The following is a 23,651-nucleotide window of genomic DNA, read 5'->3' on the forward strand; positions in this document are numbered from 1 at the left end:
TCCCTCTCCACACCCTCCAGGTGATCACAGCTCAGACTGCAAGTACGTTTTCAGCGAATTTGTCTGAATGACTCAGACTACGGGTTAGGAAAACAGCCAAAAGGGAATAAGTATCATGCATTAAATGGAAGCTGACATTTGAGTACTGCTTTCAAATGCACCACTTGGCGAGTCTGAAGATCGGAGAGGTAATTACTATACAGTTGGGAATGAGAACAGTAGTATATGCGCAGGTTATATTAAAATGTTTTTGATAGGTTTGGTACACTCTACATCCTACTAATTTCTTGATTCACCTAGTCTTGTTTATGGCCATATTAACTCCAGTATTTCTATCTTCAAAGCAGATATATTTGCATTCACTGTCGACTCTTCATTCCTTCACGAGTAGTGTTTTTTGTTTTGTTTTGTTTTTTACCATTTACATGTTTCTGTTTCAGAAGTAATCCAATTCTAGGGCTTAAGCTACAAGGCTTTTTTTCCCTTGGTTAAAGTCATTGCATTTGAGACATTTTATGAAAATTTAATCCTTTTAAGTAAAATAAATAAATAAATAAAATAAATGCCCTTTTTCTTTGTTCTTTTACTCAGTGTTAGAATGCAATAATACTAAATCTTAAGAAGGGGTCTTAGACAAAGTATAACAATTGCAATTGATGCAGGGTCATATTGAAGTACTTATCTAGCCACTTGTAGCAGGATAACTGGGAACTCATGTAACTAGCTACCACGCTGCAGCCGCTGAGTTTAAAAAAAAGTGAAAGAAAGCTCTATAATTCAATTACTCATCACATCAATGAGCTCCCAATAAGACACCTAGAAAACCCTTCACTTACATTTGCTCCCCCTCCCCTGTTCTGTTGCAGCTTTTTCCAGTTTAAGAAGGTATGAGCAGATGAACCGATAAAGAGCTTTCAATGAAAATATTTCTAAATAAATTCACTTTTTGGTTTGATATTTTTCCAAGCCATAAAGACTGTTGTATTCATATCTCTGGATGCATACCAGAAATGGTAGATGAATGTTACTTACTTAGATAGACAAAATTTAAACGGAAGAGGGAGATGCTTAACAATACTGCTCATCTGATTCATATTTACTGCTCTATTTTTCATCTTCATGCTGAAAGGCTACCCATTAGAAGAGATCATATTGTTCTCTCTAACTATGTGTTAAGGAATTTGGAAAATATGGGGTGCATGCAAACTAAGTTCTGCTTTTCCTCTTCTTTTCCAGCATATCCTCAGTTAGGCACAGGGTAAGACTGCTGCTCAGTGCTGTAAAGGACAGGGCATGCATTTTACTACAATGAAATGAGACTTTTAGCTTAAAGCACTACAGCCTCTGGAGGGACTGAAGGAAAAGAAGGATTTTAAGGCTCTGTAAAACATACACCTGTTAACCCACCTCACAAAGTAAGCAGAATCATGTCAGAATCTTCACAACTTCCACGTGCCTAAAAATTAACTTATCACAGGAACCCTCCACTTTGACTTACTATACCAAGAATCACATCTGAATTACGGTAGTTGAAATTGTTTTACTTCAGTCCAAATCACTTTTTATTTAGCTTCTTTAGTAAAATCAGGCCTCACTCCCCTCCTACTTAAGGAAAAGATGCTGCTAATTAACATCCATCAGCAAGGAAGATTCATGTCTCCTTGTTTGAGTTTATTCAATGTTCTAAGCAGAGCAAATGGAATGAAAAGTTACAGTAGAAAAAAATGGCACATTCTAAGCACTGTGGAGTTTAGCTCATTAATGCTGCTTTTTTAATCAAAACTGATGTGAAAGTAGGTTCAGAATTGCTGATTTCAGTTCTTAGAGGATTGTAAAATTTAACAAATGGTTTTTAAAATGTAATTAGGAAAGTCCAAAGAATAGGATTACATTTAATGAGATTGGGTATAGTACTGCCAAGACACAGCATTAAAATGAAACTTCCTTCTTTTATTTTTTGGTGTTCTGTAATAGTAGTTAGTGTTACTTTACCTCATTGTTAAATAGACTTGATTACAAGGAAGAGTTCAATTCCTGCTTCTGTATTTTTCTTTGACCACAGGAACACTGTTGTCTAGTTTTCATATAAATTCCGCTCCCATTCTGAAATCATACAACCCATATTTTGAGGTGGTATTTCCTAATCTATGAGGGCTATTACATAAATTGTATGGGGAGTCTCAGGAACTAAAAATGACACTGCAAAGGAGTTATGGACAAGTAAGGATCAAAAGACAGAGCCTTCCCACCCGTGTTTATTGCCCTAACCAAGAGGCTAACCTCCTTAACTGCTGGCCTCCTTTGTCCCATACACTTTTATTTAAGTAGCAGTAACTTCATGGCAAGGTACAGCACACAAACACGCAGTTCTGAGCTAAAACTCACTGATGTAACCGACATTACTACAAGAAGTAAAAGGTTCCCTTTGTATGAGAAAGAATACATAAGCAGTTAAAATCTTTAAGCTTTGTTCTTCCACACCAAAGCAATGACTTAAAGGACATTTTTCCCCCCTCTTGGTACTTTGCCCTCTTTCACTCAACTAAAAAGCAATCCCTTCGGAAAACGATGTGTAATTTGACAAAGTATTATATATAAATGACAAACTTCAGTTCTACTTGTCCCCATTCTATACAGTTTCACAACTGCATTATTTAGTTTGGCTCAGTACAAGAGTATATCTGAAGGAAGTTTTGTGGTTTGCATTACTAAGTCAGCTATCTTGGATTTAAACAATTATACCACAGACAGAATTCAGCTTCATTAGTTTCATCAAGCATTAGAACTGCTTTTAAGCTTGCTTTTTTTTTTAAAAACAAGTAATCCAGACAAAGAAACAAGCCTCTAATTTCTCTGAAAGAAAAAAACCCTTTTGCTTCTCTTCAAATTCTCTCTCAGTAGCGCTTCAATATTTATTTTAAAATACAGGTGCGAAAGTAGGAAGCAGTATTTTGTTTGGCTTAATTAAAAAGGCAAAGAAGTCATCCACATTTCTTACAAATTATCCCTTTTAGAAGAAAAGGGACTTGGAGCTCATGTTCAGTCAATTCTTTTGTTTCTAATAATGTAAACTTACAGCCTTCTGAAGTATATGTTGCCATTTTACAGGTGTGGCTTGCACTCTGTGTTCCACCATATTTGACACTGCAGAGGATTAGTGGTTCCCCTGAAAAATGGTTATCTGCTTGTAAATTTTGCAGGTTTTTGTCTCCAAATAAAGAAATGGTCTCCTGCTCCCAAGTGACAGGAAAGAAAAAAAAAAAAAGTCCATCAGAAACTCAATCTCCTTATGAATATCTGTGTTTATTACTCAGACATCACCAAGTTTCTTTGATACGTCAGACCACTCTCAATTGATTTAGAAGACATCTTAGGAGTTTTCTGTAGCACTAATTCTAAATTTTGAAAAGCATTAAATAGTTACCTCAATCTTTTTATTAAACCTAGTTACCTTTATCCCACCAATAGGATACAAGCAGCAACTCCCTTACAACTTCTTAAAGGAGACTATTCTGTAGAGAAGACAGTTATTTTCATATTTTATAGGAGTAAAGCAGAGTGTTTAACAGAGTAACTTAAATTAGATGTTAACTTATCTGTCTTCTTTATCTCCCTTCCTTCCACAGCTCAGCAGCTTTCCTCTCTGCCCCCCGGCCCCCACTTCCCCCAGCCATAGATGGATTCATAATCTTCGTCTTGTTTATATATAGGCATCAAAGTCACAGGGATTTTGTTGTTGCTGTTGGTTTGTTGTTGGGTTTTGGGGTGTTTTTTAGATCTACTATAACAATAATTTGGAAAGGATAGACCAGGTTATAAAACCTCTGAAGCACTGAGTTAAAAAAACAAACAAAACAACAAGCAAAACACTCAAACAATCCCGTTTGCCATTTGTAGAAAAATAGTATTAAAAAAAAAACAAGAAAACTAACTAGCTTGCTGGGCAGAATACTCAAGATATGGAACCTGACAACAGAAGCAAAAATTAATAAATCTTTATCCAATTGTTATCTTTCTCCTGTTCTTAACATCACTACAGAATATCAATTCAGTAAAATTCATTATTTGATAAAACGCTGGCCAGATTCTCAGGTAAAAAAACAGCCCATTTTTCTTGGGGAAAAATTCTTGGGACATAATTTAGGACAGATTTTGCACAGGGATGGGGTAGGGAGGGGGCTTCTGTCAAAGATCTTGTCTAGCTTCAATCCACTCTTTGCTTACAACACTAAAAAAAAAAAGTATTCTTACAATAAAAAGTTCTCAACATTTAACTTAATACACTCTTTTTCTTTTACCATATTGATTCAGATGCCTGAGCAAACAGGAACGAGCATACCAGAGATTCCAACGTGAAAGGGAGGAAATCCTCTATTTAGACTCCAATACAAATTCCAAACCATAGCTAAAAAAGATACTTATCCTTCTCTAATGCAAATCGTGAGTCCAAGAATTAATATAGCTGAGAACACTGCTGCTGCCACTGAGGAAAGACAGGGTGAGCAAAAATCGAAATGAGACTACAGAAGAGCTTCAGTTCTATCTGGCTACTTTTCACTTACGATAAAAATCCTTGCTTTCAACTCTCTACACTGTGCTTTATTGAGGGGATGCAGACAGCAATGAAATATAGTTTCTAAAAAGAACATATACATCAAAAGAACTAGCTATAACATTAAGCAGTTACCAGTATTAAGCAGAATACGAAGAGGGAGTACTATTCCAGTGCTAGGGAGAACAAAATTGGCCATACCTCAGTGGCAAAACAAAAAGAGGAAATATCCTGCCTCCCCCCTAATTGTTCAACAATTTTAAAGAAAAGGGTAGCAGCCAACAGAAAAAAAATAATAATAATAAAGAGATTTGTAGGTTAAATAACGACTGAAGTTAGCACCAATTCTGAGTTCGGGTCTTTTTTTCAGGTACTTATTTGTATAAATAATACTAAGAAAAATAAGGTTCAATAAAAAAGGAAGATTACTTCAAAGTAATCTTCTATGCCAGTAAGAACGCATCCTTGTAGACTTTTAAATACGAAAGCCCACGACGCCTTTCACTGTGGCTTCCAGACACTGTCAAAATTAAAATTAGATTTAATTTCTAATGTTGTAGCAAGATATTTTGAGAGATTTGTTATTTATAATTTTAAAAGCATAAGGCAGACACTTCAGAAGTGACTGTGCTGCTCTGTGGATAAAAATGCTTCTAAGTGACAGTTACTAGAACTTAATTTCTGTTCTCTCTAAAAACTTCTTTCTTTGAACAGTGATGCAATCCCAGCTGTCACACAGGGACATTTAGATATGGAATTGGTGTGAATATCACTGTTCTTCAGATGCTAAAGCTTATCCTACTGCCTTCCTTTTTCAAGACACTACATAAGAAAGCTATCTAGATACCAACTGTTACTCAGAACAGCGCTGGCTATAATTTGGGCTAATTTATATTTTGTATCCTTAGAGAAAAAAATTCAGAGGGAATAAGTCACTGTAACAGAACATAACATCCAGCTTGGAAAAATGTTTGTGACCTCCTCTCTTGGTATCGGTTTAACCATTTTACAACATGAGTAGAATAATGCCCACGATGAAAACATAGAAACAACTGTCATTGTCATTCTATCATCCAGAAGACCATGTGCCTGAAGCATGTTCTTGTTTCTTAACCCAAATTTTAAGATGTACAAGAGGACTGAAAAGTTTGACTATTTTACCTAAAAAGTTTAGGAATGCTAGACAAAGGCTGCTTTTCTACATGAAGGCCTACTCAGATGTTCACTAAATCATCATGGATAAGTGAAGTCCACAGCAAATCTGTAACAATGAACAGGTCACATCATCGCTTTACTACTACGCAGCACCACACACCTAACCAGCATCTGGGAGAAAGTCTAGCAGTCAACTAATGAATAAATAGGTCTGGCACACTTCCTGGATTATCAAAATCAAAGAACATGAAGCTTTCTGATAAGAAGGGCAAACTAGCTGAAAGCTGTTAGAGAAAAATACTGTTATCAGAAAATGCCAGTTCACTGAGCCAAAAATATATTTAATTCAAAACATTCCTAGCCTGATGGGCTTTTGAGAAACTGAAGCTAAGGATTTTGTACTGCACTGGAGGTCTACTGCAAGCTAATGAAGTTGCAAACCTTCAGGAGAGTTCCATGAAACTGATGCCTGACAGTAAGTTTAACAAGTGGAATTTCCTAAGAGATTCAGAGTTCCATGGCAATTTTCATGAGGTTTCTTTTCAATTATAATTTCTGCATCATTCAAACAACCTGTCTATTCCCCACAAAACTCAAACCATTTTGAAATGACGAACAAGAGAAAAGTCATTCTTATCTCCTCGTAGATCCAGCTCCTTCATACTCAGAAATTGTTAGTTTCTGTTATTTTTAAGAGAGTTTTAAATTGATTGAAATCCTGCATCTAGACTGCACTAATATGGTGGCTCCCTGAAATCAATTGACACTTCTCTCATCTGCTGAAGATACAGAATGGAAGAGATCTTGTATCTAGATGCCAAACTATAACAAAGTGAACTATCAACCCTATAAATCTAAGTGCTGCATTCTTCACAGTACTTATTTCCAAACATGTCATTAACACAAACGCTGAAACCAGTTTATTAAAAAATATTTTTAATAAACCTACACATCACAATTTTACCAAGAAATGAGTGCAACATACCTTTAAACTAGCAATCAATTTCTTAAGTTTGTCATAAGTTTCTACGTTTTGTAATACCTATGCCATGTATTTTCACCTTTAACTTACAGCTTATTTTTATAAATACCTGGTTTTAAAAAATAAACCAACAAAACCAAGACACCTGAAAAAACCCTAGAAAGTCGTCATTTCTGTATCCAGCCAAAATTTGGCTTGGCAAATTCAACAACATTTAGAGCTGGCAACACGTCAACAAGAATTGGATACTCTTATCTATGTAAAAACCTCACTTGAAATGAGAAGTATCAACGATGCCTCTTCTCTCTAAAAGATTTCCCGGAATTCAAGGTTAAAATTTCAAGTGCTCAGACTTCAAGTTCGATTGGAAGAACTCTAAATTCAGCTAAACTGTGATTTCAAACCAGTTCTTAAACATGTCCATTGCACAAAAGAAAATATTACATCGTTCAAAGCAGGTAGGTAGCATATCCCAACTTGCATGTCACGGACAACTAACCTGTAATCTACATCTTCTGAGAGCACTTCTGTTGAACTTGCATAATATACCAAAAAGAATACAAGTAAGTGTCTAATTGTTGAACATTTGATTAAGAGGGCTGAGTACCCTCATTTCCCACTGGAGATTGAAAAAGCAGAAATAAAGAAATGGTGACTTCAAATACAAATTTTAGCTTCAAATTAAGCACTCTCATCAGGTAAAAGATCTCAGATATAAGAAGAGTACAGAAAAATGTTAGTCTCTTGTTCTTGCTTTTAGCATTTGACACAATTCAAAGATTAAGCAGGTGTGTTTGGGTGGGGGGGTGCGTTATTTGTTGTTGGCTTGGTTTTGTTTTTTAAAGTGATTAGCAGATATCTGTACAAACTTTTGATAAACTTCCAATCATTAAATGGCACAAGACAAAGCAAGAAATGGTAAGATTCTAAGTATGAGACTCAGACTCTCATCTGCTGTGGAACAGGATTCATATAGTACTCCAACGAAGCCATATACCAGCTCTGAGAATTTACTGGGAGATAATAAATTTTGTAATAATTCTGTAATTAATTTCTGATTACATTCTATAAAACTGACATTACTAACAGCTGTCCAACCAGACGTGGGCAGCAGGAGGTGGAACACCACAAAGGAAAAACAGGAATGCACTTGAAGCACCTAGTGGCAAGATTCTGAACACTGTAATCATGTGGAGGACAAGGGCTCTTACACAAGGCAGACAGGTTTAAACAGAGCATTATCCTGTCTTAGAAACACTCTGTTCCTTCTATATTCCAGCACTGGCTCTTCCTTAGCAGAAGCAAACATTCATAATTTCCAGAGACATGGATTTTCAGTTCTAAATTTGTTAATCTGATTTAAGAATAATAAGAAGAGATAACTTTTTCTTTCCTTTTTTACACAGCATAAAATGAAAAGGTATGTCCCTATTTCAATCCTTAAAACAAAACAAAAAAAACCCAGCACAAATTCTGTCCTGAGTTTAAACAGATAAAATATAAAACATTTCAATGGGATAGTTTTTTGTTGTTTTTTTTTTTTCTTCCTACCAGAAGAACCATGAATTTGAAGATAAATAGAAAGAGGTAGAATCTTTACCATTTAAGCACTTCACTATTTCATTCACAATCTACCGAGTTTCTTTGACTCAAGACAGCAACAGGATTTGATTCCCACAAGTCTCAAGGAAGGCAAAACAGGAAACTTCAGTACTTTGAGCTGATCTGGAAGTAGGGGACCTTTTCCCTCTTAATGAAACAATTTAGAAAGACAACAGCAACCACTTAGGGAAGCCAACGGAACTACAAGGTCAAGAATACAGGAATAGGATTTCTTAAAAGAAAGGTGTGATTACAGTCTGCATTTCAAGCAAGAGGGAAACTCCTGCAGGAACCAGATAAATCTCAGTTCCAGCATTCTGGAAAACCTCATATGAAGTTACTTATCTGGTACTAAACTTCTTAATCGGTCTCATAGGTCAAGGTCACTCATATCCCACACAAAGAGCAAAACAGCCTTTATTACTAATCTGCAGTGTTGAGAACGAAGGTGGGAAAAACGCCAGAGTACCACTAAAAACGTACAGCTGGCAAAGTCGTGAAATATCCAGTTCATAATTGTTCTGTATGCCACATAATCAGGTCAACTGGTTGTTAAAGGCCAGGTGGAGAAGTACAGCACCACACGGAACGAAGGACTGTTAACAACTCTTCGCCATCCAAATCACTACCAAGTAGCTACTCTTGCAGCCAACAGTAGATGAGGCTGCTCTGACTCCTCCGAGTTCGTGACGCTGGTGGTTTAATGAGGCAGACAAGGTGAGCAAAAGGTATGCAATCCGTCGTTTCTACCCAGGAAATTAATAAAAAGGCCTCGAGAAAACAAGCAGTCACATTAAGTATCAGCCCTCAAAATGCTACTGTATGTGACAAACTGAAGTAAAGGCCTTACAAAGTTCAGCTTGGGCCAGCAAAACCCTTTCCTGAACTACTGGACAAGTATTCTTAAAGTCACTAATTAAGAAACATACACATCAAGTAAGACTACAGGTTTCAATAACCAACATCATCACACTAAATAAGCAAGTTTCCTCAGGACACACTACAGTGGGTTTCTCTCACAGCTTTTTCTCCTGCAGAGTCACTGCAGAAAGCATTGACTAGTTAGGTAAGAAATCCACGATTCCTTGAATCTTCAGCTCACTCTCTAAAGGTTTGTGGGACAAAGAGTGCTTGCCAGAGATGACGACAATAATTCAGAGATGAATAATTTACAGACAAATGCTTCCTCAAAAACTCTGATATTTGTAGGATTTACTAAACAGTTTATCTCTAACATGAATTCTCCAGTGAAACCCTCATGTTTCGTTGAGAAGCTGTAATTTTAAGAAGATATCCTGCTCTGTGCAAGTGAAGTTGTGAGTCACTAAACACAGAAGTACCCAGAAATCTACCATTGTTTCTGAGGACTGTGTACAAAAGTCGATCTAGGGTCAGTGCTGAAGTGCAGTTCTTCACATCAGCGCTAAACTCAGAGCGCTCTGGACACTTCCAACATTTCAAGGTAAGAACTCCTGACGCCGCATGTTACAAACGGAGCATTTCTTATTAAATCCCGTTTCCTTGGGGCAGAACACATTTGTTCAGAAGTCAGTAGACTTAGGCAATGGTGCAGACAGGAAATAAAACTACTTTCTGATATATCCTAACCAGTCTGATGGGTCTTGCTGAATAAAGTCTCTCCGAGAAGGTATAACATTTGGCATTCCAACAGAGAAGGCCAGTAACAGTTTGGGGGTTTTCTTGTTGCTGTTTAAAAAGCAGTAAGAAATTAAAATAAGCTACAGTAAGGCACCTAATGAAAAGGGGAAGGCCAAAAAAGTTAGGAGCCACCTCACATTTCTCAGTTCCACATTAGACAGCTGAGAGGAGCCGATGACATGGAAGAGGAGTGCATGTTTTCAGAAACAGCTACAGCAGACTGGTGTCAAGTGTCTATGGCAAATACATCAGTTAGAGTTAAGACAGATATATGAATTGTCATCTCAAGAGAAAACTTTATCAAGCCTGAGGGGAATTCGCAAAACAAAAAGGAGGAAGACCACAACAAGCAATGCTGAAGGACATAAACCAGCCTGGAGAATGGCTATTAGATCATTTCCTTAGGAGTAAGTTTTACCTTACTGAATACATTTTACCATCAATCAAAAGAAGGATACAAATATACCTGATGTTCTGACTGATTGCATCAGCACGGAATATGATGTAGGCCTCAAAGATAAAACACGTGACATTTCATTTCATTTCATATCTGATTACATGAAGTGCAGAAATACACACCAAGGAATAAATAAAGAACCCACTAACAGCTGCACAGTTGAAATTACCTTTGACCAAAGGCTCTTGTTTCTCAACAGATCACAGAAAAACTATAAGCCATCAATTGAACAATTCCTCAGACTTGGGCATCAACAGAAGAAGGTGTGGGAAGACCTTAATCAGGAGAGCTTTGAAAGTTCAGTTGATGCCAGGGAAGGAGCAGCCTCTCCTGCTCCTCAGAGGGCCTACCTAGTCCAGTCATACTATGATAAGTTGGTGTAAGAGGCGAATAAAACATGCTTCTTGTACTAACAGCCTCTTGCTGACAGGAACAAAAAAAGAAATTGACAACAAGAATATGTGAGAGGAACTTCAGAATGATACACCTGAACTAGTACTTATTATGAAGAAATCTGCAGGCTAATTACCTCAACACCAGAGGACAGGAAAGGGGCAAAACTTAAAACCAATCAACAATAAACAATCAGCAACTGTATATGCCTATCTTGTAGTGGCCTCTATACTCCTACCAGAAAGACACCTGCTTAAAATATACGCCAGCAAAGGCATACATAGAATCATAGAATCATTTAAGTTGGAAAAGACCCTTAGAGATCATTGAGTCCAACTCTGAATCTAACACTGCAAAGTCCACCACTAAACCATGTCCCTAAGCGCCACCTCTGCACACCATTTAAACACCTCCAGGGATGGTGACTCAACCACTTCCCTGGGCAGCCTGTTCCAATGCTTGACAACCCTTTTGGTGAAAAAATTTTTCCTAATATCCAATCTAAACATCCCCGGGAGCAACTTGAGGCTATTTCGTAGGCCAGCAATTCAAATGTTCATAACTGGGCAAATAAAATGCAAAGAACATTAACTACCAGATGCATAAAGAATTATAACGTATTACTGAAGACCCAATACAACATCTGTGAAGGAATGTCATATTTCAAACACAACTGAGTTATTTGAAGATGTCATTAGGCTTGTAGACATGGGACATTAAGAGTAAATCAAGATTTCAAAGAGACACCTATTGACACCCATTTCCAAAAGCTTTAAAAACTTTCCATGCAACAGAGGTAAAGTCTTTGCACAGATAAATAACTGGCTGAAAGACAGAAGTAAATGGTTAGTTTTCACAGCAGGTGGTCACAAACAAGAGTGTCCCGGGGTTGCCTTTGCTCTTCCACCCAAAGAGATTACCTAATAAAGTGACAATCCACTGCCTGGTACGGTCTAGTATTAGCAAATAAAAATCAAGAGAATATCAGGGGAACTTCAAAATATTGAGGTATCAGGGTGGTAAAACGGAAGATGATTACCAAAAGCAAGTAAATATCAAGCTAAATAGTGAAGAAAACAAGTCTTCACATTACATAGACAGCAATGGGCTCTGAATTGAGTTATCACTCAAATTTTATCTTCGGGTTCAAATACGTAGCTCTGTGAAAGGATGAGCTCAGTAAAGGACATGCCAAATGCTTTGACTTCTTAAAGGAAGATATTCTGCATTGTTCCCTGGTTTGTCACCATCATAAATTCACACTGATGTAATCCTGAATACATGGAGAGCAGAACTGAGAAAATACAATAAATAAGGGAAGAATGATCAAATTTAATAAATATCTTCTCTACAAGTAACACATAACTCTTCAGCTTGAGGGATGGAAGAGATGGCCAAAGCAAGACAGATCAGATCTTCCAAAAAAATGAAAAGTAGAAAAAACCCACAACCACATGAATAGGAAACACCTTTGCCATCCCTTGCCTTTTTTTAGTAAAGGTTTCATATGGTGCTTTCACTTCTTGTTTTAGGACAAACAGAAGAGTCACATAACACAAAATAACCAGGGGACACCAGAAACCCACTGAAGTTTATGTTGCTTCAAAATCACACACCTACACAAAATCAACAACATGGTAGAATAATCTAGTAAATCAATTATAAAAAGCAAGAACACTGTTTTTCTCCCACGGATCAAGACAAGTGTCATCAAAGGCTGGAAGATATTTCAGAAACTTCATTATGTATTAATAATTTTTGCCCTAGCAGTCCACCACTGGCTGCAGACAATAGATCCTAGACTAGACAAACTTCCTCTGATCTAATAGAGCTGTCCTTATCTGATGATGCAGAGACAGATTACTATGACCCCCATTCAACATGGTCCAGACTATACTTTGTTTGAAATACTCTTTAGCATGACTCTGTAAAACCCATTCAAACTGCAACAGGAGAAAAGGAAAATACTCATACAGATCACAAGAACAGAGAGCTTATTATAGCCTCTACACTGCAACTGGGATTGTACCACAGTGCAGACAGTAAACTTTGGACAATAACCGCTATTAACAGTTTGCACTAGCTTGTGCATTTGTGGATACATTTTTTTTTCACTTGTCTGTGAACTACTTGTTTAAAATTCAAATCTACTACAGCAACTTTTGAGCCATTAGTGCTCATTATCCATTAACACTCAGTTATTTCTACGTTAAATAAGCGATAATATCTGAATAGGAACAAACATAGAAGGGGAAAACATAAGGGAAAAACCCTAAATGACAGTGTTGCCACAATACATAAAAACTGTGGATAAATTAAGACTAGAAATTAGGACACTTCTAGCCAGAAAGAGTTTGGGATCCATTTCCAAAGAACAACAATTAAGTCCTTCCAAATGGCTACTGATTAGTATGTGAGTTTGATAACAAGGTAGCAGACTTCTTGAGCTGGCAAGATTGCCAGGGACTGACATTTCCTGAATAAGGTGGTAGGAAGATACAGACATCTCGTTTCCTCAAAAACCATGAGATGGGATACCTAGCAGCAGTACATATAAAAAGAAACAAATGGTACTAGACACTTTGAGGAAAACATCACACAAGTCTCCTGGAGTGAAAGATGTAAAGTATAATTTACCTTGGTGAGCACGTTTGTGGTGTAATGCAAGTCAATCATGAAGACACTCCATACAGAAATATAAAAAAATCAAAACCTGAGAGAAAACTATTTGTGGAGACAGATGAAGTTGCCAAAATTGCTTTAATGTCATTGACAATAAATAAAAATAAAGGTTTGGAACCAAAGACAAATGGGTGGTTATCAGGAGAAGTCAAAGACAGGAAATGACTGCTTACAAACGTTGAAGGATGGAGAGAGAGGGTGGCCCAGGAAGAGTAAGAAAATTGAAGGAGTGTGAACCAGAATCAGAGGTAAGTCCACAGTCACCACATTATTCAGCTGGTAGCACAGAAAACTTCTGAGACAGAGTTTGGCACAGTTAGCACTACAACCCTTATACAGTGCAGTCTGAGGCAGCAGCAGGTATTAAGCAGATCCTATTTTTCTTCCCCCTCATCGGATGGCTAACACCAGAACGACTTGCAGCTGACCTACAGGTCACAAAGCAGTAGCCATTTGATAATCCTCCCCCATACTCAGATTAGGAGGCTTAATAATTACACTTAGGTATAGTCAAATCTTCCCATTTAACTGGGCCTTGCTGTGGCACACTTTCTGTTCTGTGAGCCAAACTAACAGCTGCAGTCACAAGCTGGAGTCCTTTAAAGCAGTCTTCTATAATCTACATCATATACGGTGGCAATATTCATTATTAATCAAAAGATGTCCAGAAGTTTTGCACCAGTAGTATTTTAACTTGGCATTATAAAGTTGTGTAGCACTTTCAGAATGGAAAATAAAACTTCTAAATAAGATGCGCAAAGCTTTTTGACAGTAGTTATGAAAAGCAGCAGTATATTCAACCCTAGATTAATTACGCTGCCTTTTGACCTATTAGTGGCTCAGCAGACTAGAAATGCACCAAAGCTAGTTTATAAACCAGTGGAATTATGATGGTGAAAACTACTATTCATATATAAGATTTTAACTAGCCTTTAATTAAGATGATTTGAAGAAGCTGGGAACTGTGGAATGAGGAAGATATTTATTTATCATCTGAAATCAAGCAGTTTTAAAAGGCAGTTGGTAGCATTTTAGACTAAAGCACATTGCAAAACAACAAGTATTTCCACTGAACAGCTCTTTAAACATGAGTGATAAATCCTCAGGTGCCACAAAAGCTAAGCTGTCTCATAGCTGGAAAGCAGGACCGTACCAAGTTACACAGAAACTGAAAACCAAGAAACATAGTTAAAGAGGTCGCAAATTCTGTAAGCTTTCATTTACCAACAGACCTTACAATAAAAATAAATAAATTCACATCTAGTGACATTTACCCAACTCTCACTCCTACAAAACAACACATGCTGCTGTGGAGATGCAAGCCTGGGTAGATGTTGAGAACTAAACACAATTAAAAGCAGCAGCTGAGGCTCCAGAAGAATTTTGCAAAGAAGAGAATGTTTATCTAAGAAGGAGTTAATCCAGCTTCTCAAGATCCTACACAGGAACCTGATCTGTGCCAGAAGTAGAAACAAAAAGATGACAACCTGACACAGGGGTCTTTGATCTGCAGTCACCTGCTGCTGCCCGCACCCCATAAAAAGGAATTCAACCTCTACATCTCAATGCATTTCCACAGATACCCAGTCCCCTACTCTTTAAAACATCTTCCACCCCTACACAGGCTCAAACAGATAAGCCACTACCATCTCATAAAAAAAAAAAAACCAAAACATATCACATAATAACTTCACCCCCTCAAACAAAGTTGGTTTGTTGGGTTTTGTTGTTTTGTTTTTTTTTTTTTTTTTTTTCTTTAAATATATGGTAGCTAAATTTGTAATGCCATCCTGTTTTTCAGAAGTTGATACTAGGCATGTGAATCAAACAAATTCAGTTCCATTCCAACCTCCATCAATGTCCCAACATACCTTATCAGAATTCCCTCCAAGCACAGGGAAAAGAACAAGGTTCAAGAATTAACAAAAAAGACAGTAATCCTAACTGGGACAAAGAATTTTAAGTTAGTGAAGTCTATAAAGCTCTGGCTGACCTCTACACTTTACATAAACACACTGAACTCTAAAAGTTAGAATAACAACCTTGTCTGAAGCCCTGATACTCCAGTCATATTCGAGAAGAAGGGAACCATTGTAACTATCTATTCAAAACACCCATATAATACAGCTGAAAAATGAAAGAGGCAAGGTCAAGTAAGGGGACGAGGTACTAATTTTTCCCATTTTAGCCGTAGGCAGTGCAAGCCCTGGCTACTTGCCACTATCTGGAGTACAGCTCCTCAACAGCATGCACCGATCTCATCAATTAATCTGCATGACGCATTCCTGTTATTGTTTCCCTTACACACCTACTAGTACTTATTACCTTAGCAGGACAGTTCAGAAGTGGCAACTAACAGAAAAGAAACCCAGAGCAATAACAACAACAAAAATAAAAATAAAAATCACAGTAGGCCTCCCAGACTAACTTAAAAAGAAGGGCAGTTCACTGTTACATCACATGACCTCCACTACAAAGGGAGAACGAGTGGAAAGCTGTTACTGTTAGTGGCACTGTATTCTTACTTTTGTCAACAATCTTATTGATTAGGATGCTGTTCAGCCAACTTAGTTTCCAGCTCACTTTGAACCCCAAAAAAACCTGTTGCTAAAATAGGCAGTTACTCAAAATCAAAAGCCTTGTTCTCTCCAGTAAAGCTACTTACAGTTGACTCAGGAGAAAAAGCAGGTATGTAGTAAACCTGATTAAGAAACTGATCCAAGTTAAACTAGATCTGACCTTTTTTTTCCTATTCTTCCTCCTGCCACATCTCTCCTCCTGTTTTCTAGGTTAGTTTTAAGCTAGATTAGTTTTACAGTCTAGTTTGTTGAACTGTTTAAAAAATGAATGCTCATACCAGTCCACATAAATCATGAAGGTAGGTACAGTGAGTCCAGAAAGAAAAAAGAACAAAACTCTATTATGCACCAACAAAAAACCCCCAAAGTCAGCAACCTCATCCATTAGTACAGTTGCTGAATGTCAATTCAAAGGAAGAACTGAGACTGAGTTGCAGTGACAGTATCTGCACTCCAAGTTTTCCGTTTACACAAGTTCCAGCTTAAGAAATTCTTAGTGCCTACAACGTAGAAAGACTATCAGAGTTTAAATTTCTCAGCTCACTATCAGCCATATAAAAAGTAAACAGCTACCATATAAGAACATACAATAAGAAAGTTCAAGCTATGCCTAAAAACATTAACAAAGATTACGGTAGTTCCTGGAACACTTAAAAATTGAACTGCTTCCATACACCAGTATCTAGACATAAGGAGCACCAAAAAAGATAATCACAGATTTTATCAGCGCTGCTGAAGATACGTATGTCTACTCGCATGCTCTGCAACACATTTCTGTTCTGAGTGCAAAGAATTCAAACAAAGCATTACTTGCATTCCGCACAGTCCATGAAGTAGTCTATGTAGCAGGTATAGCTTTGTCTTTCACAAAATTACACTCCATACACGCTTACAATTGCAGGTTCACAAGAGATCAGTGAACTAGTACTGCATCTACGGCTAGACACACAGAACTTCCTCCCCCGCCTTTTAAACTAAGCCTCTGGGTGTCATTACTCCTAACTTTTCTTGCAGTGTTTTCCCAAGTAAATATTTCTCTCAGGAGTCAAACGTAAGAGATCCCTTCAAAAATACATGATGACAGCAGCAGGCAATTACTTCTTACTGAGAGAAAAGCTGATGAGTTGAAACGGATTGAGAGGGGATGTGGAAAAGCAGCTGATTTAACACTATGTATTTGAAACAAAGACAGTCCAACACAAGCAAAACAAACCCCATGTGTTTTCTCCAATTTCAATCTAAAGACAGTTAACGTGATACATACACGGCAGCAACTTCCAATGACACATATTAACACACTGAGCATTTTTCCCCTCTTTTTTTAACCTGCTTAGGTCAGGGGAAATCAGAATGGTATGTTTAGGGCTGTGTTCCATTCCTGGCAGTGCCATAGGTAGCTAAACCAATCCAGTGGCTTATTTATTTCTGCTAATACCCATCCTGCTTCTGTCGCATGGTCCTGCACCAGCATCCACTAGATTTTTTTTTTTTTTTTTTTTTTTTTTTTGCAAGACCGTACCTCCTTTCAGCAGACAAGTGCTCAGCTACTGAATTAGAGATGATCAGAGAGGGGTCCAATGAGTGCTGATGCAAGCATACGAGCGGCAGGAGCACACAGTCAGGACTGTGAACTCTCTGTTCTGGTAATAGTTCCGTGAGACTTGATGATGCAAGATGGCACTTTACTGCTTTCTTAGATTGTGATTTCATAATTAGTGTTCAATGCTAATGCTGACTTGAACATCTGCCTCCATAATACTAGTTGGAGCTATTCCCTTCCATGATACTATCTTGCCCCTTTGCATCAAAAACTGCCTGTGAACCTGCGCTGTGATTCTAGATCTAGATTTAACTCCTGTTCTTCATCCAACATTTGCAGTAACACTGAGATTACTTCCTTGATCTGTTTTACACTGGAATCACACCAAGAGCTTAACATCACAGCCCAAAGCATGGCAGGTCCACAGAAACACCTTACACCAGTATTACTGCCCATCATATTGGATGACAGCACTGTGGCCATAGCAAGCTTGTTTGCTGTTTGAAGCTGGAGTGCCTAGAAAGGAAGAGAGTTCAAAGCAGGTATCATTTCAAAATCATTCTTGCATACAGTCTGTTAGTGGCTCAACAGGTAATCAAAGATACCAAAACAATTACTAACAGATAGACAAGGACACTATAGATGTATAGTAAAATAACTAGTTTTGCCACTACTACTGTGGCAACTATAGAAAATCACCTACAACCACAGTAGTATTACAGAAAAGTGACAATTTTAACCTGCTGCAAAGTACTTACAGTCACAGTGAAAGTGAGGACACTTATACCTATTGTGGGAATAAAGATAAAGTAGTTAATACAGGAGTGTTGCAAGCCTGGGGATAATACCAAAGGCAGTAGCTACCAATCTTTTGTTTAGGGGGAATTCCTCTTCCTGAAAAGTGCGCTTGAGAAACAGACAGTTCCAAAATAGGAAGCTGGAGCAGAAGTTCAAATATTGAAAAATAAAATTCAAAGTCTGGATCCATTGAAACAGAATTAGATGCCCCAATGTATGCTAGTTTAGCGGGGGAAAAAAGTCTGAAAAAATACAAGAAGAGTAGAAGAGTATTTGTATGCTAGATTTCACACGCATACAAAAATGGATTTTCACTTTGATGAAATTTCATTTTTCATAAGAAAGCAATATCAAGGCTATTTCCTGTCAAATGCATGCCCTTGAGCTGCAGCAGAGGAACAGTAAAACTTCTACCCTTCCTCTCCCCCCAAAGAGCAATGCATTTATTTTTTTTAGACAGCAGTTGAGACAATATTTTAAACTTTCATTTTCACAGTGCAAGATTATTCAGAGCCTTTTATATTTTCAAAATACAATGCAGGGCTCTAGAAAGATTTGAATTTCCATGACTGCAGTTACCTGGCACTTCCCATTAAAAAGCCTCAAGTTACTCCTCCAAACTTTACCCAAAGAATTGTGATAACAGTAAAAAGCACCACCTCATGCTGAAGCGCTTTCTTCCACCCCAGCTATTACTAGGTCTCTCCTCTGTGCCTATTCATGAAAGTTATGGGGGCTCAATGTACTTGCCAACACTCTACCTGTAAAGTTCAGATGAAATCGGTCAGTGGGATCAATGACCGCTTGGAAAAACTGCATAAATCCTGTTTCTTAAGGCTGACCACAGTATCAATCTAGACTTTTATAGCTCCATGCTACCAAAGCTTCTCAATCCAATGGAATGCATTTAACCAATTCACATTACAAAGTTTTAAGGAAACAGCATCAAAGAACAATTTTTAACCATTCTGATATTTACCTCTATAAAATATCTTCAATTTAAACCACCACAGAACTCAGTTGCTGGCTAAGGCACTTCAACTCTGAGCTTTCTGGCACTTTTCCGTAAACAGCGTTTAGAATTAGGGCGATTTGTTTGTTAGTTGTGTCACAAAGACTGTCCCTAGGACAAAACATACCAATAAGTGCTACTGTAAAGAGTACTTGTTAGCATGTATTATGCATGCTGTAAGAACACTGACAGAATCAAGATCTTCAGGTGCCTTCTAAGAGCATCTAGTTCTGAACTCTGATTGAGTCATGCGGGAGTTAGGTACATCCATAAGCACAAGTCTAGGCATCTTAGGAATGTCAGTGCTCAACATAATGCACACAAAGATTACCATCTGAACAGCCATTTTGTACTGAACACCTATTTAGAATTTCTGTGAATATATTCCATTCATTTACGATGCAAAGTCTTTTGTACCTTCAAACATGTTTAGATACCAAATAAGAGAATTCTCAGTAATGTCAGTGAAATTTTATCACTGTTTTTCTTCTCAAATTTTTAAAATGCTTGAACATTTTGACCTGAGACTTTAAATCGTATTTTGCAGGTCACGAATTAACAGGCTGGCAAAACCCAATTTTTTAATTCTAAAGCCCATGCAAATATTCAAGTCTGCAAGCAGGTTTTGACAAATGAACAATTCAGCAATGGAGCCCTTCCAGCAGAGGTCCCTAACCATCACTGACCCTCAAGCACACACGACACTGCAGGCAACTCAGTATTATTTCTGTCTCACTGTTGTGGATATGAACAATCTGTGGACTATGAGCCTCAAGCTGGGCGATCACTGTCCTGGAGGTATTATCCCTGGCTCAGTTTACCATTTCCATAAAGCAAGGCAGATGAGGAATCCTTTACCGATAAACGATTCCTAAGTGCTCAAGTGATTATACTAGAGAAATGCAAATATCAAATCTAGTATCAATACAGGAAGTGATAAAAGACATCAAAATAAAGTTACTCATCTGAAGGGTTTAGCAGAAACAATATGACATGTTCAAGGAGTCTGTACTTTCCTGCTTTCGCTCTCTGAACATAATGCTTGACAAACAATAGTCCACAGAACCATATCACCTTTCAACTTTACTTTTTTTAATTAAAAAAATGCTAGAGGTAGAATGATCTGAGTTTTTTTAGTGGTGTTTTTTTGTTTCGGGTTTGAAAATAAGCTAGTTCAAGAATTCCGGGCTACTGCTTTACCGCACCATTTTCCTCACTTTGCTACAAATGTCTGATTCTTGGGAAGGGTGGAGAAAGAAAAAATAAGTTGTGCCAGCTCCACCATATTCACCACTCCTCCCCCACCACGTTACTGTTTCAGCCATCAACCGGACAATTGTTCACACCTTCTGGTTAGTGTTAACTTTGTTAGAGTCTTCAAATCCTTAGGAATGCTTTGCAAGAGAGAACAACTAAGCATTTTTACTTTGGAAGTTAATTTGAGCTAATGTAGGAGGTTATTTTACAGAAGTTAATACTACAGAATTAAAAAAAAAAAAACACAAAACCCAAACAACAACCCCAAACCAATCCAAACCTCTTAAGTGCACTCTACTGCCATTATCCTGATTACTCACTTTCTAGCCACTTTGTTTACACTTTCTCTCAGATAAGGGCTGCTCAGCAGGCATGCCAAGTAACAGTTCTTAACCGAGATACCTCTTGACTAACTATTAAACCATAACCAGTGTCTTTCCTTCTATACACTTGCTAATCTTTTCGTGGCTGCTTTCTATTAACTGAATTTTGCATCAGGAACATACAGAGATATCATATCCTAAATAAGTTTTATTCCAAGGGAAAGAAAACTTCTGTTAACTGAATTTTGCATCATGAACACACAAAGAAATCATATCCTAAACAAGTTTTATTCCAAGGGAAAGAAAACCGCGCATGAAGCAACACCACAGTGCAATCAGTGTAAAACGTTAAGTCATATGTTACAGTTTTACACTTTGCAACTCTCAGCGAAAGAGCAACCCGAAAAACAACTTTAAAGAAGTTCAATTTTGGTGAAATTTTGTCTTACAGAGCGTTCATTACGTTTCTTCGCAGTCCTTGTCGGCTTTCTCATGCTGTGCCATTGTGTCCCCTGAACACATCGGGCAGCGTTCCGTTACCACCTCTAAGTCCCTCTAGTTATTAATTGCCAAGCAGACTTTTAGGATTAGCTTACATTTAAAACTGAAATGCTATTAAATAGCAGGTAACCAGAGGAGCAGCCACTTATACATCGTGAGCAGTATCTGTGCATCAGATTTTGTCACAGCATCTATGCCAGTGAACTAGCTCTCGCTATATAGTCTAATTAAAATGCATTCCTTCCACAAGTAGTATTATATGGTGTGTTAGTGTATGGAGAAATACATACACGTTGTCTTCCTAAACAATATTATAACTTCAAGGATTAAGACGACAGTGCAAGCATACAGAGGTATCGTAACACATACACAGGTGTTACAGCAGATGTTTCAAAGTGTTATTGGGGCAACACAGAAAGAAAAAGAACTACGTGTGCACGAAGAAGCTACCGGGTTCCTGACAATACGCAAATACCCCGCAAACCCGGACAAAGCTAATCGCCTGCCGTTATGAGCGCACCTACTCGTTCGATATTTACTTCTCGCCGCGGCCTCGCCCCCAGCACAAGGCAGAAACACCGAACGAACCGCTGCCGCCCGCCCTCCCCTCCCCGTTACACCCAGGTGGGTTTCCAGCGCTCGGCCGTCAGGGCGGGTCAGCCCCGACACCGCCGCGCCGCTGGGAAGATCGGGGGTTTCAGCCGTTTCCCCACCCCCCCGCCCCAGGAAGGGAAACGTCTGTTGAAACGATACAAACGAGCGGCCCCCGGCAGCAAAGCGTTCACACGCACACACCCCCCGAAACAACAACAAAAAACCCAACACACCCCAACCGAACCGTGTGTGTCCGTCCGTCCCCCCCACCCCCCGCGCCGCCTTGGGGTGGCAGCGCGGCGGCACACGGTACGGAATGCCAGCGCTGGGAGCGGGCACGGCCGGGAAGGAGGGCAGAGACGCGGGCCGTTGGCGCGGCTCCCCGCCCGCAGAGGCACCGTCCCCGTCCCCCCCCCTCCCCGACACCGGGGACCGCGCTCCCCCGCACCGGTACGCGGAGAAGTCACGTGACACCACCGCCCACCCATCCCAACGCCCCCCCTCCCCCCCCCGCGGAGGGGGGAACCCTGGCGGCACGCGAGCCACCGGGGCAGCCCCGGGGGGGGGGGGGGGGAGCGCGAGGGGAGAACTGCCGTCGCCATGACAACTTCCGCGAGGGGGGGGGGGGAGGGAAAACTTCAAATCCCAACCGTCAGTGCAGGAGCGGCTCCCTCTTAAAGGCGCACACACACACAAGCGGTCCCCCTCCCCCCTCCCGCCCCGTCCCCCCCCCACCCTCCGCCCCCCAGGCGCTGGCGATGGAGGAGGAGAGGAGGGGGGCAGCCACCGGCACTCGCCGCGCCAACAGCGAGAAGCCGAGACAAAAGGACCCCGAGCCGAGAACGGGTCTCGGTCGGCGGCGCGGGGAAGGGACCGGGCGCCCCCCCCCCCCCCAAACCGAAGCCCCGAACGCCCACCCTCCGCTACCCGCAGGCGGCCGGGCACCTCCGCTCTTCCCCTCACAGACCCCTTCTCCGCTTCCGCCCTCCAAGAAAGCCCCGCTCCTCCATCCCCACTACCTCCCCCCCTCCGCCCACCCGAGAGACACCCGGGCTCGGGGCGCCTCGCCCGCTCCCCCCCGCCGCCGACACCCCGCTCCCCTCAGGGACCCCGCTGCCCCTCGGTTCTCCCTCACGCTACGGCCGCCGTGTACCCCCATTACCCGCCCCCCCCCCCCCCACTACCACCACCTCCTCTCTCTCTTACCCACACAGTGCATGAGCCGGTGCCGCCAGGAGTCGAGTTCTCGGCGGACTCCCCTGCGCTCCGCCGTGCAGCGGGGGCTCCGGCACTGAGAGGCAGAGGCGGCGGCGGCAGGAGGAGCGGGAGCCGCGGCGGCCATTCTGTCTGTTCCCTTTTCCATCTGCCTCTGACCTCACGCCCGCTCATTTACATACGGGCGCGCGCGCCACCCAGCACGGCCGCGCGCGCTCTCCCCCCCCCCCCCCTCACTCCCCCCCCCCCCGCCTCGTCGAGCGCGTGCCCGCGCGCACCCCCCCCACCCCCCCCCCATCAGCATCCGGGGGCGGGGGCGACGCGGGGAGCGGGGACACGTGTCAATCACC

At 40.1% G+C, this 23,651-nt stretch overlaps 1 protein-coding gene across 5 annotated transcripts in view; it reads right to left on the bottom strand.

Moving 5' to 3' along the window:
• The window catches only part of LCORL (ligand dependent nuclear receptor corepressor like), an 87,363-nt gene extending 63,886 nt beyond the window's left edge, over positions 1–23,477 (bottom strand). For 4 of the 5 annotated variants that reach the window (XM_074147394.1, XM_074147391.1, XM_074147390.1 and 1 more), the window contains exon 1: positions 23,293–23,449. In XM_074147394.1, the coding sequence (XP_074003495.1) occupies positions 23,293–23,449 (157 nt within the window). Of the gene's footprint in view, positions 1–23,292 lie in introns of all 5 variants that reach the window. The other variant, XM_074147393.1, reaches the window with a different exon arrangement.
• Positions 23,478–23,651: the final 174 nt, after the last annotated feature.

Source organism: Numenius arquata, chromosome 5 (genome assembly GCF_964106895.1).
Source record: "Numenius arquata chromosome 5, bNumArq3.hap1.1, whole genome shotgun sequence".
Lineage (NCBI taxonomy): Eukaryota > Metazoa > Chordata > Aves > Charadriiformes > Scolopacidae > Numenius > Numenius arquata.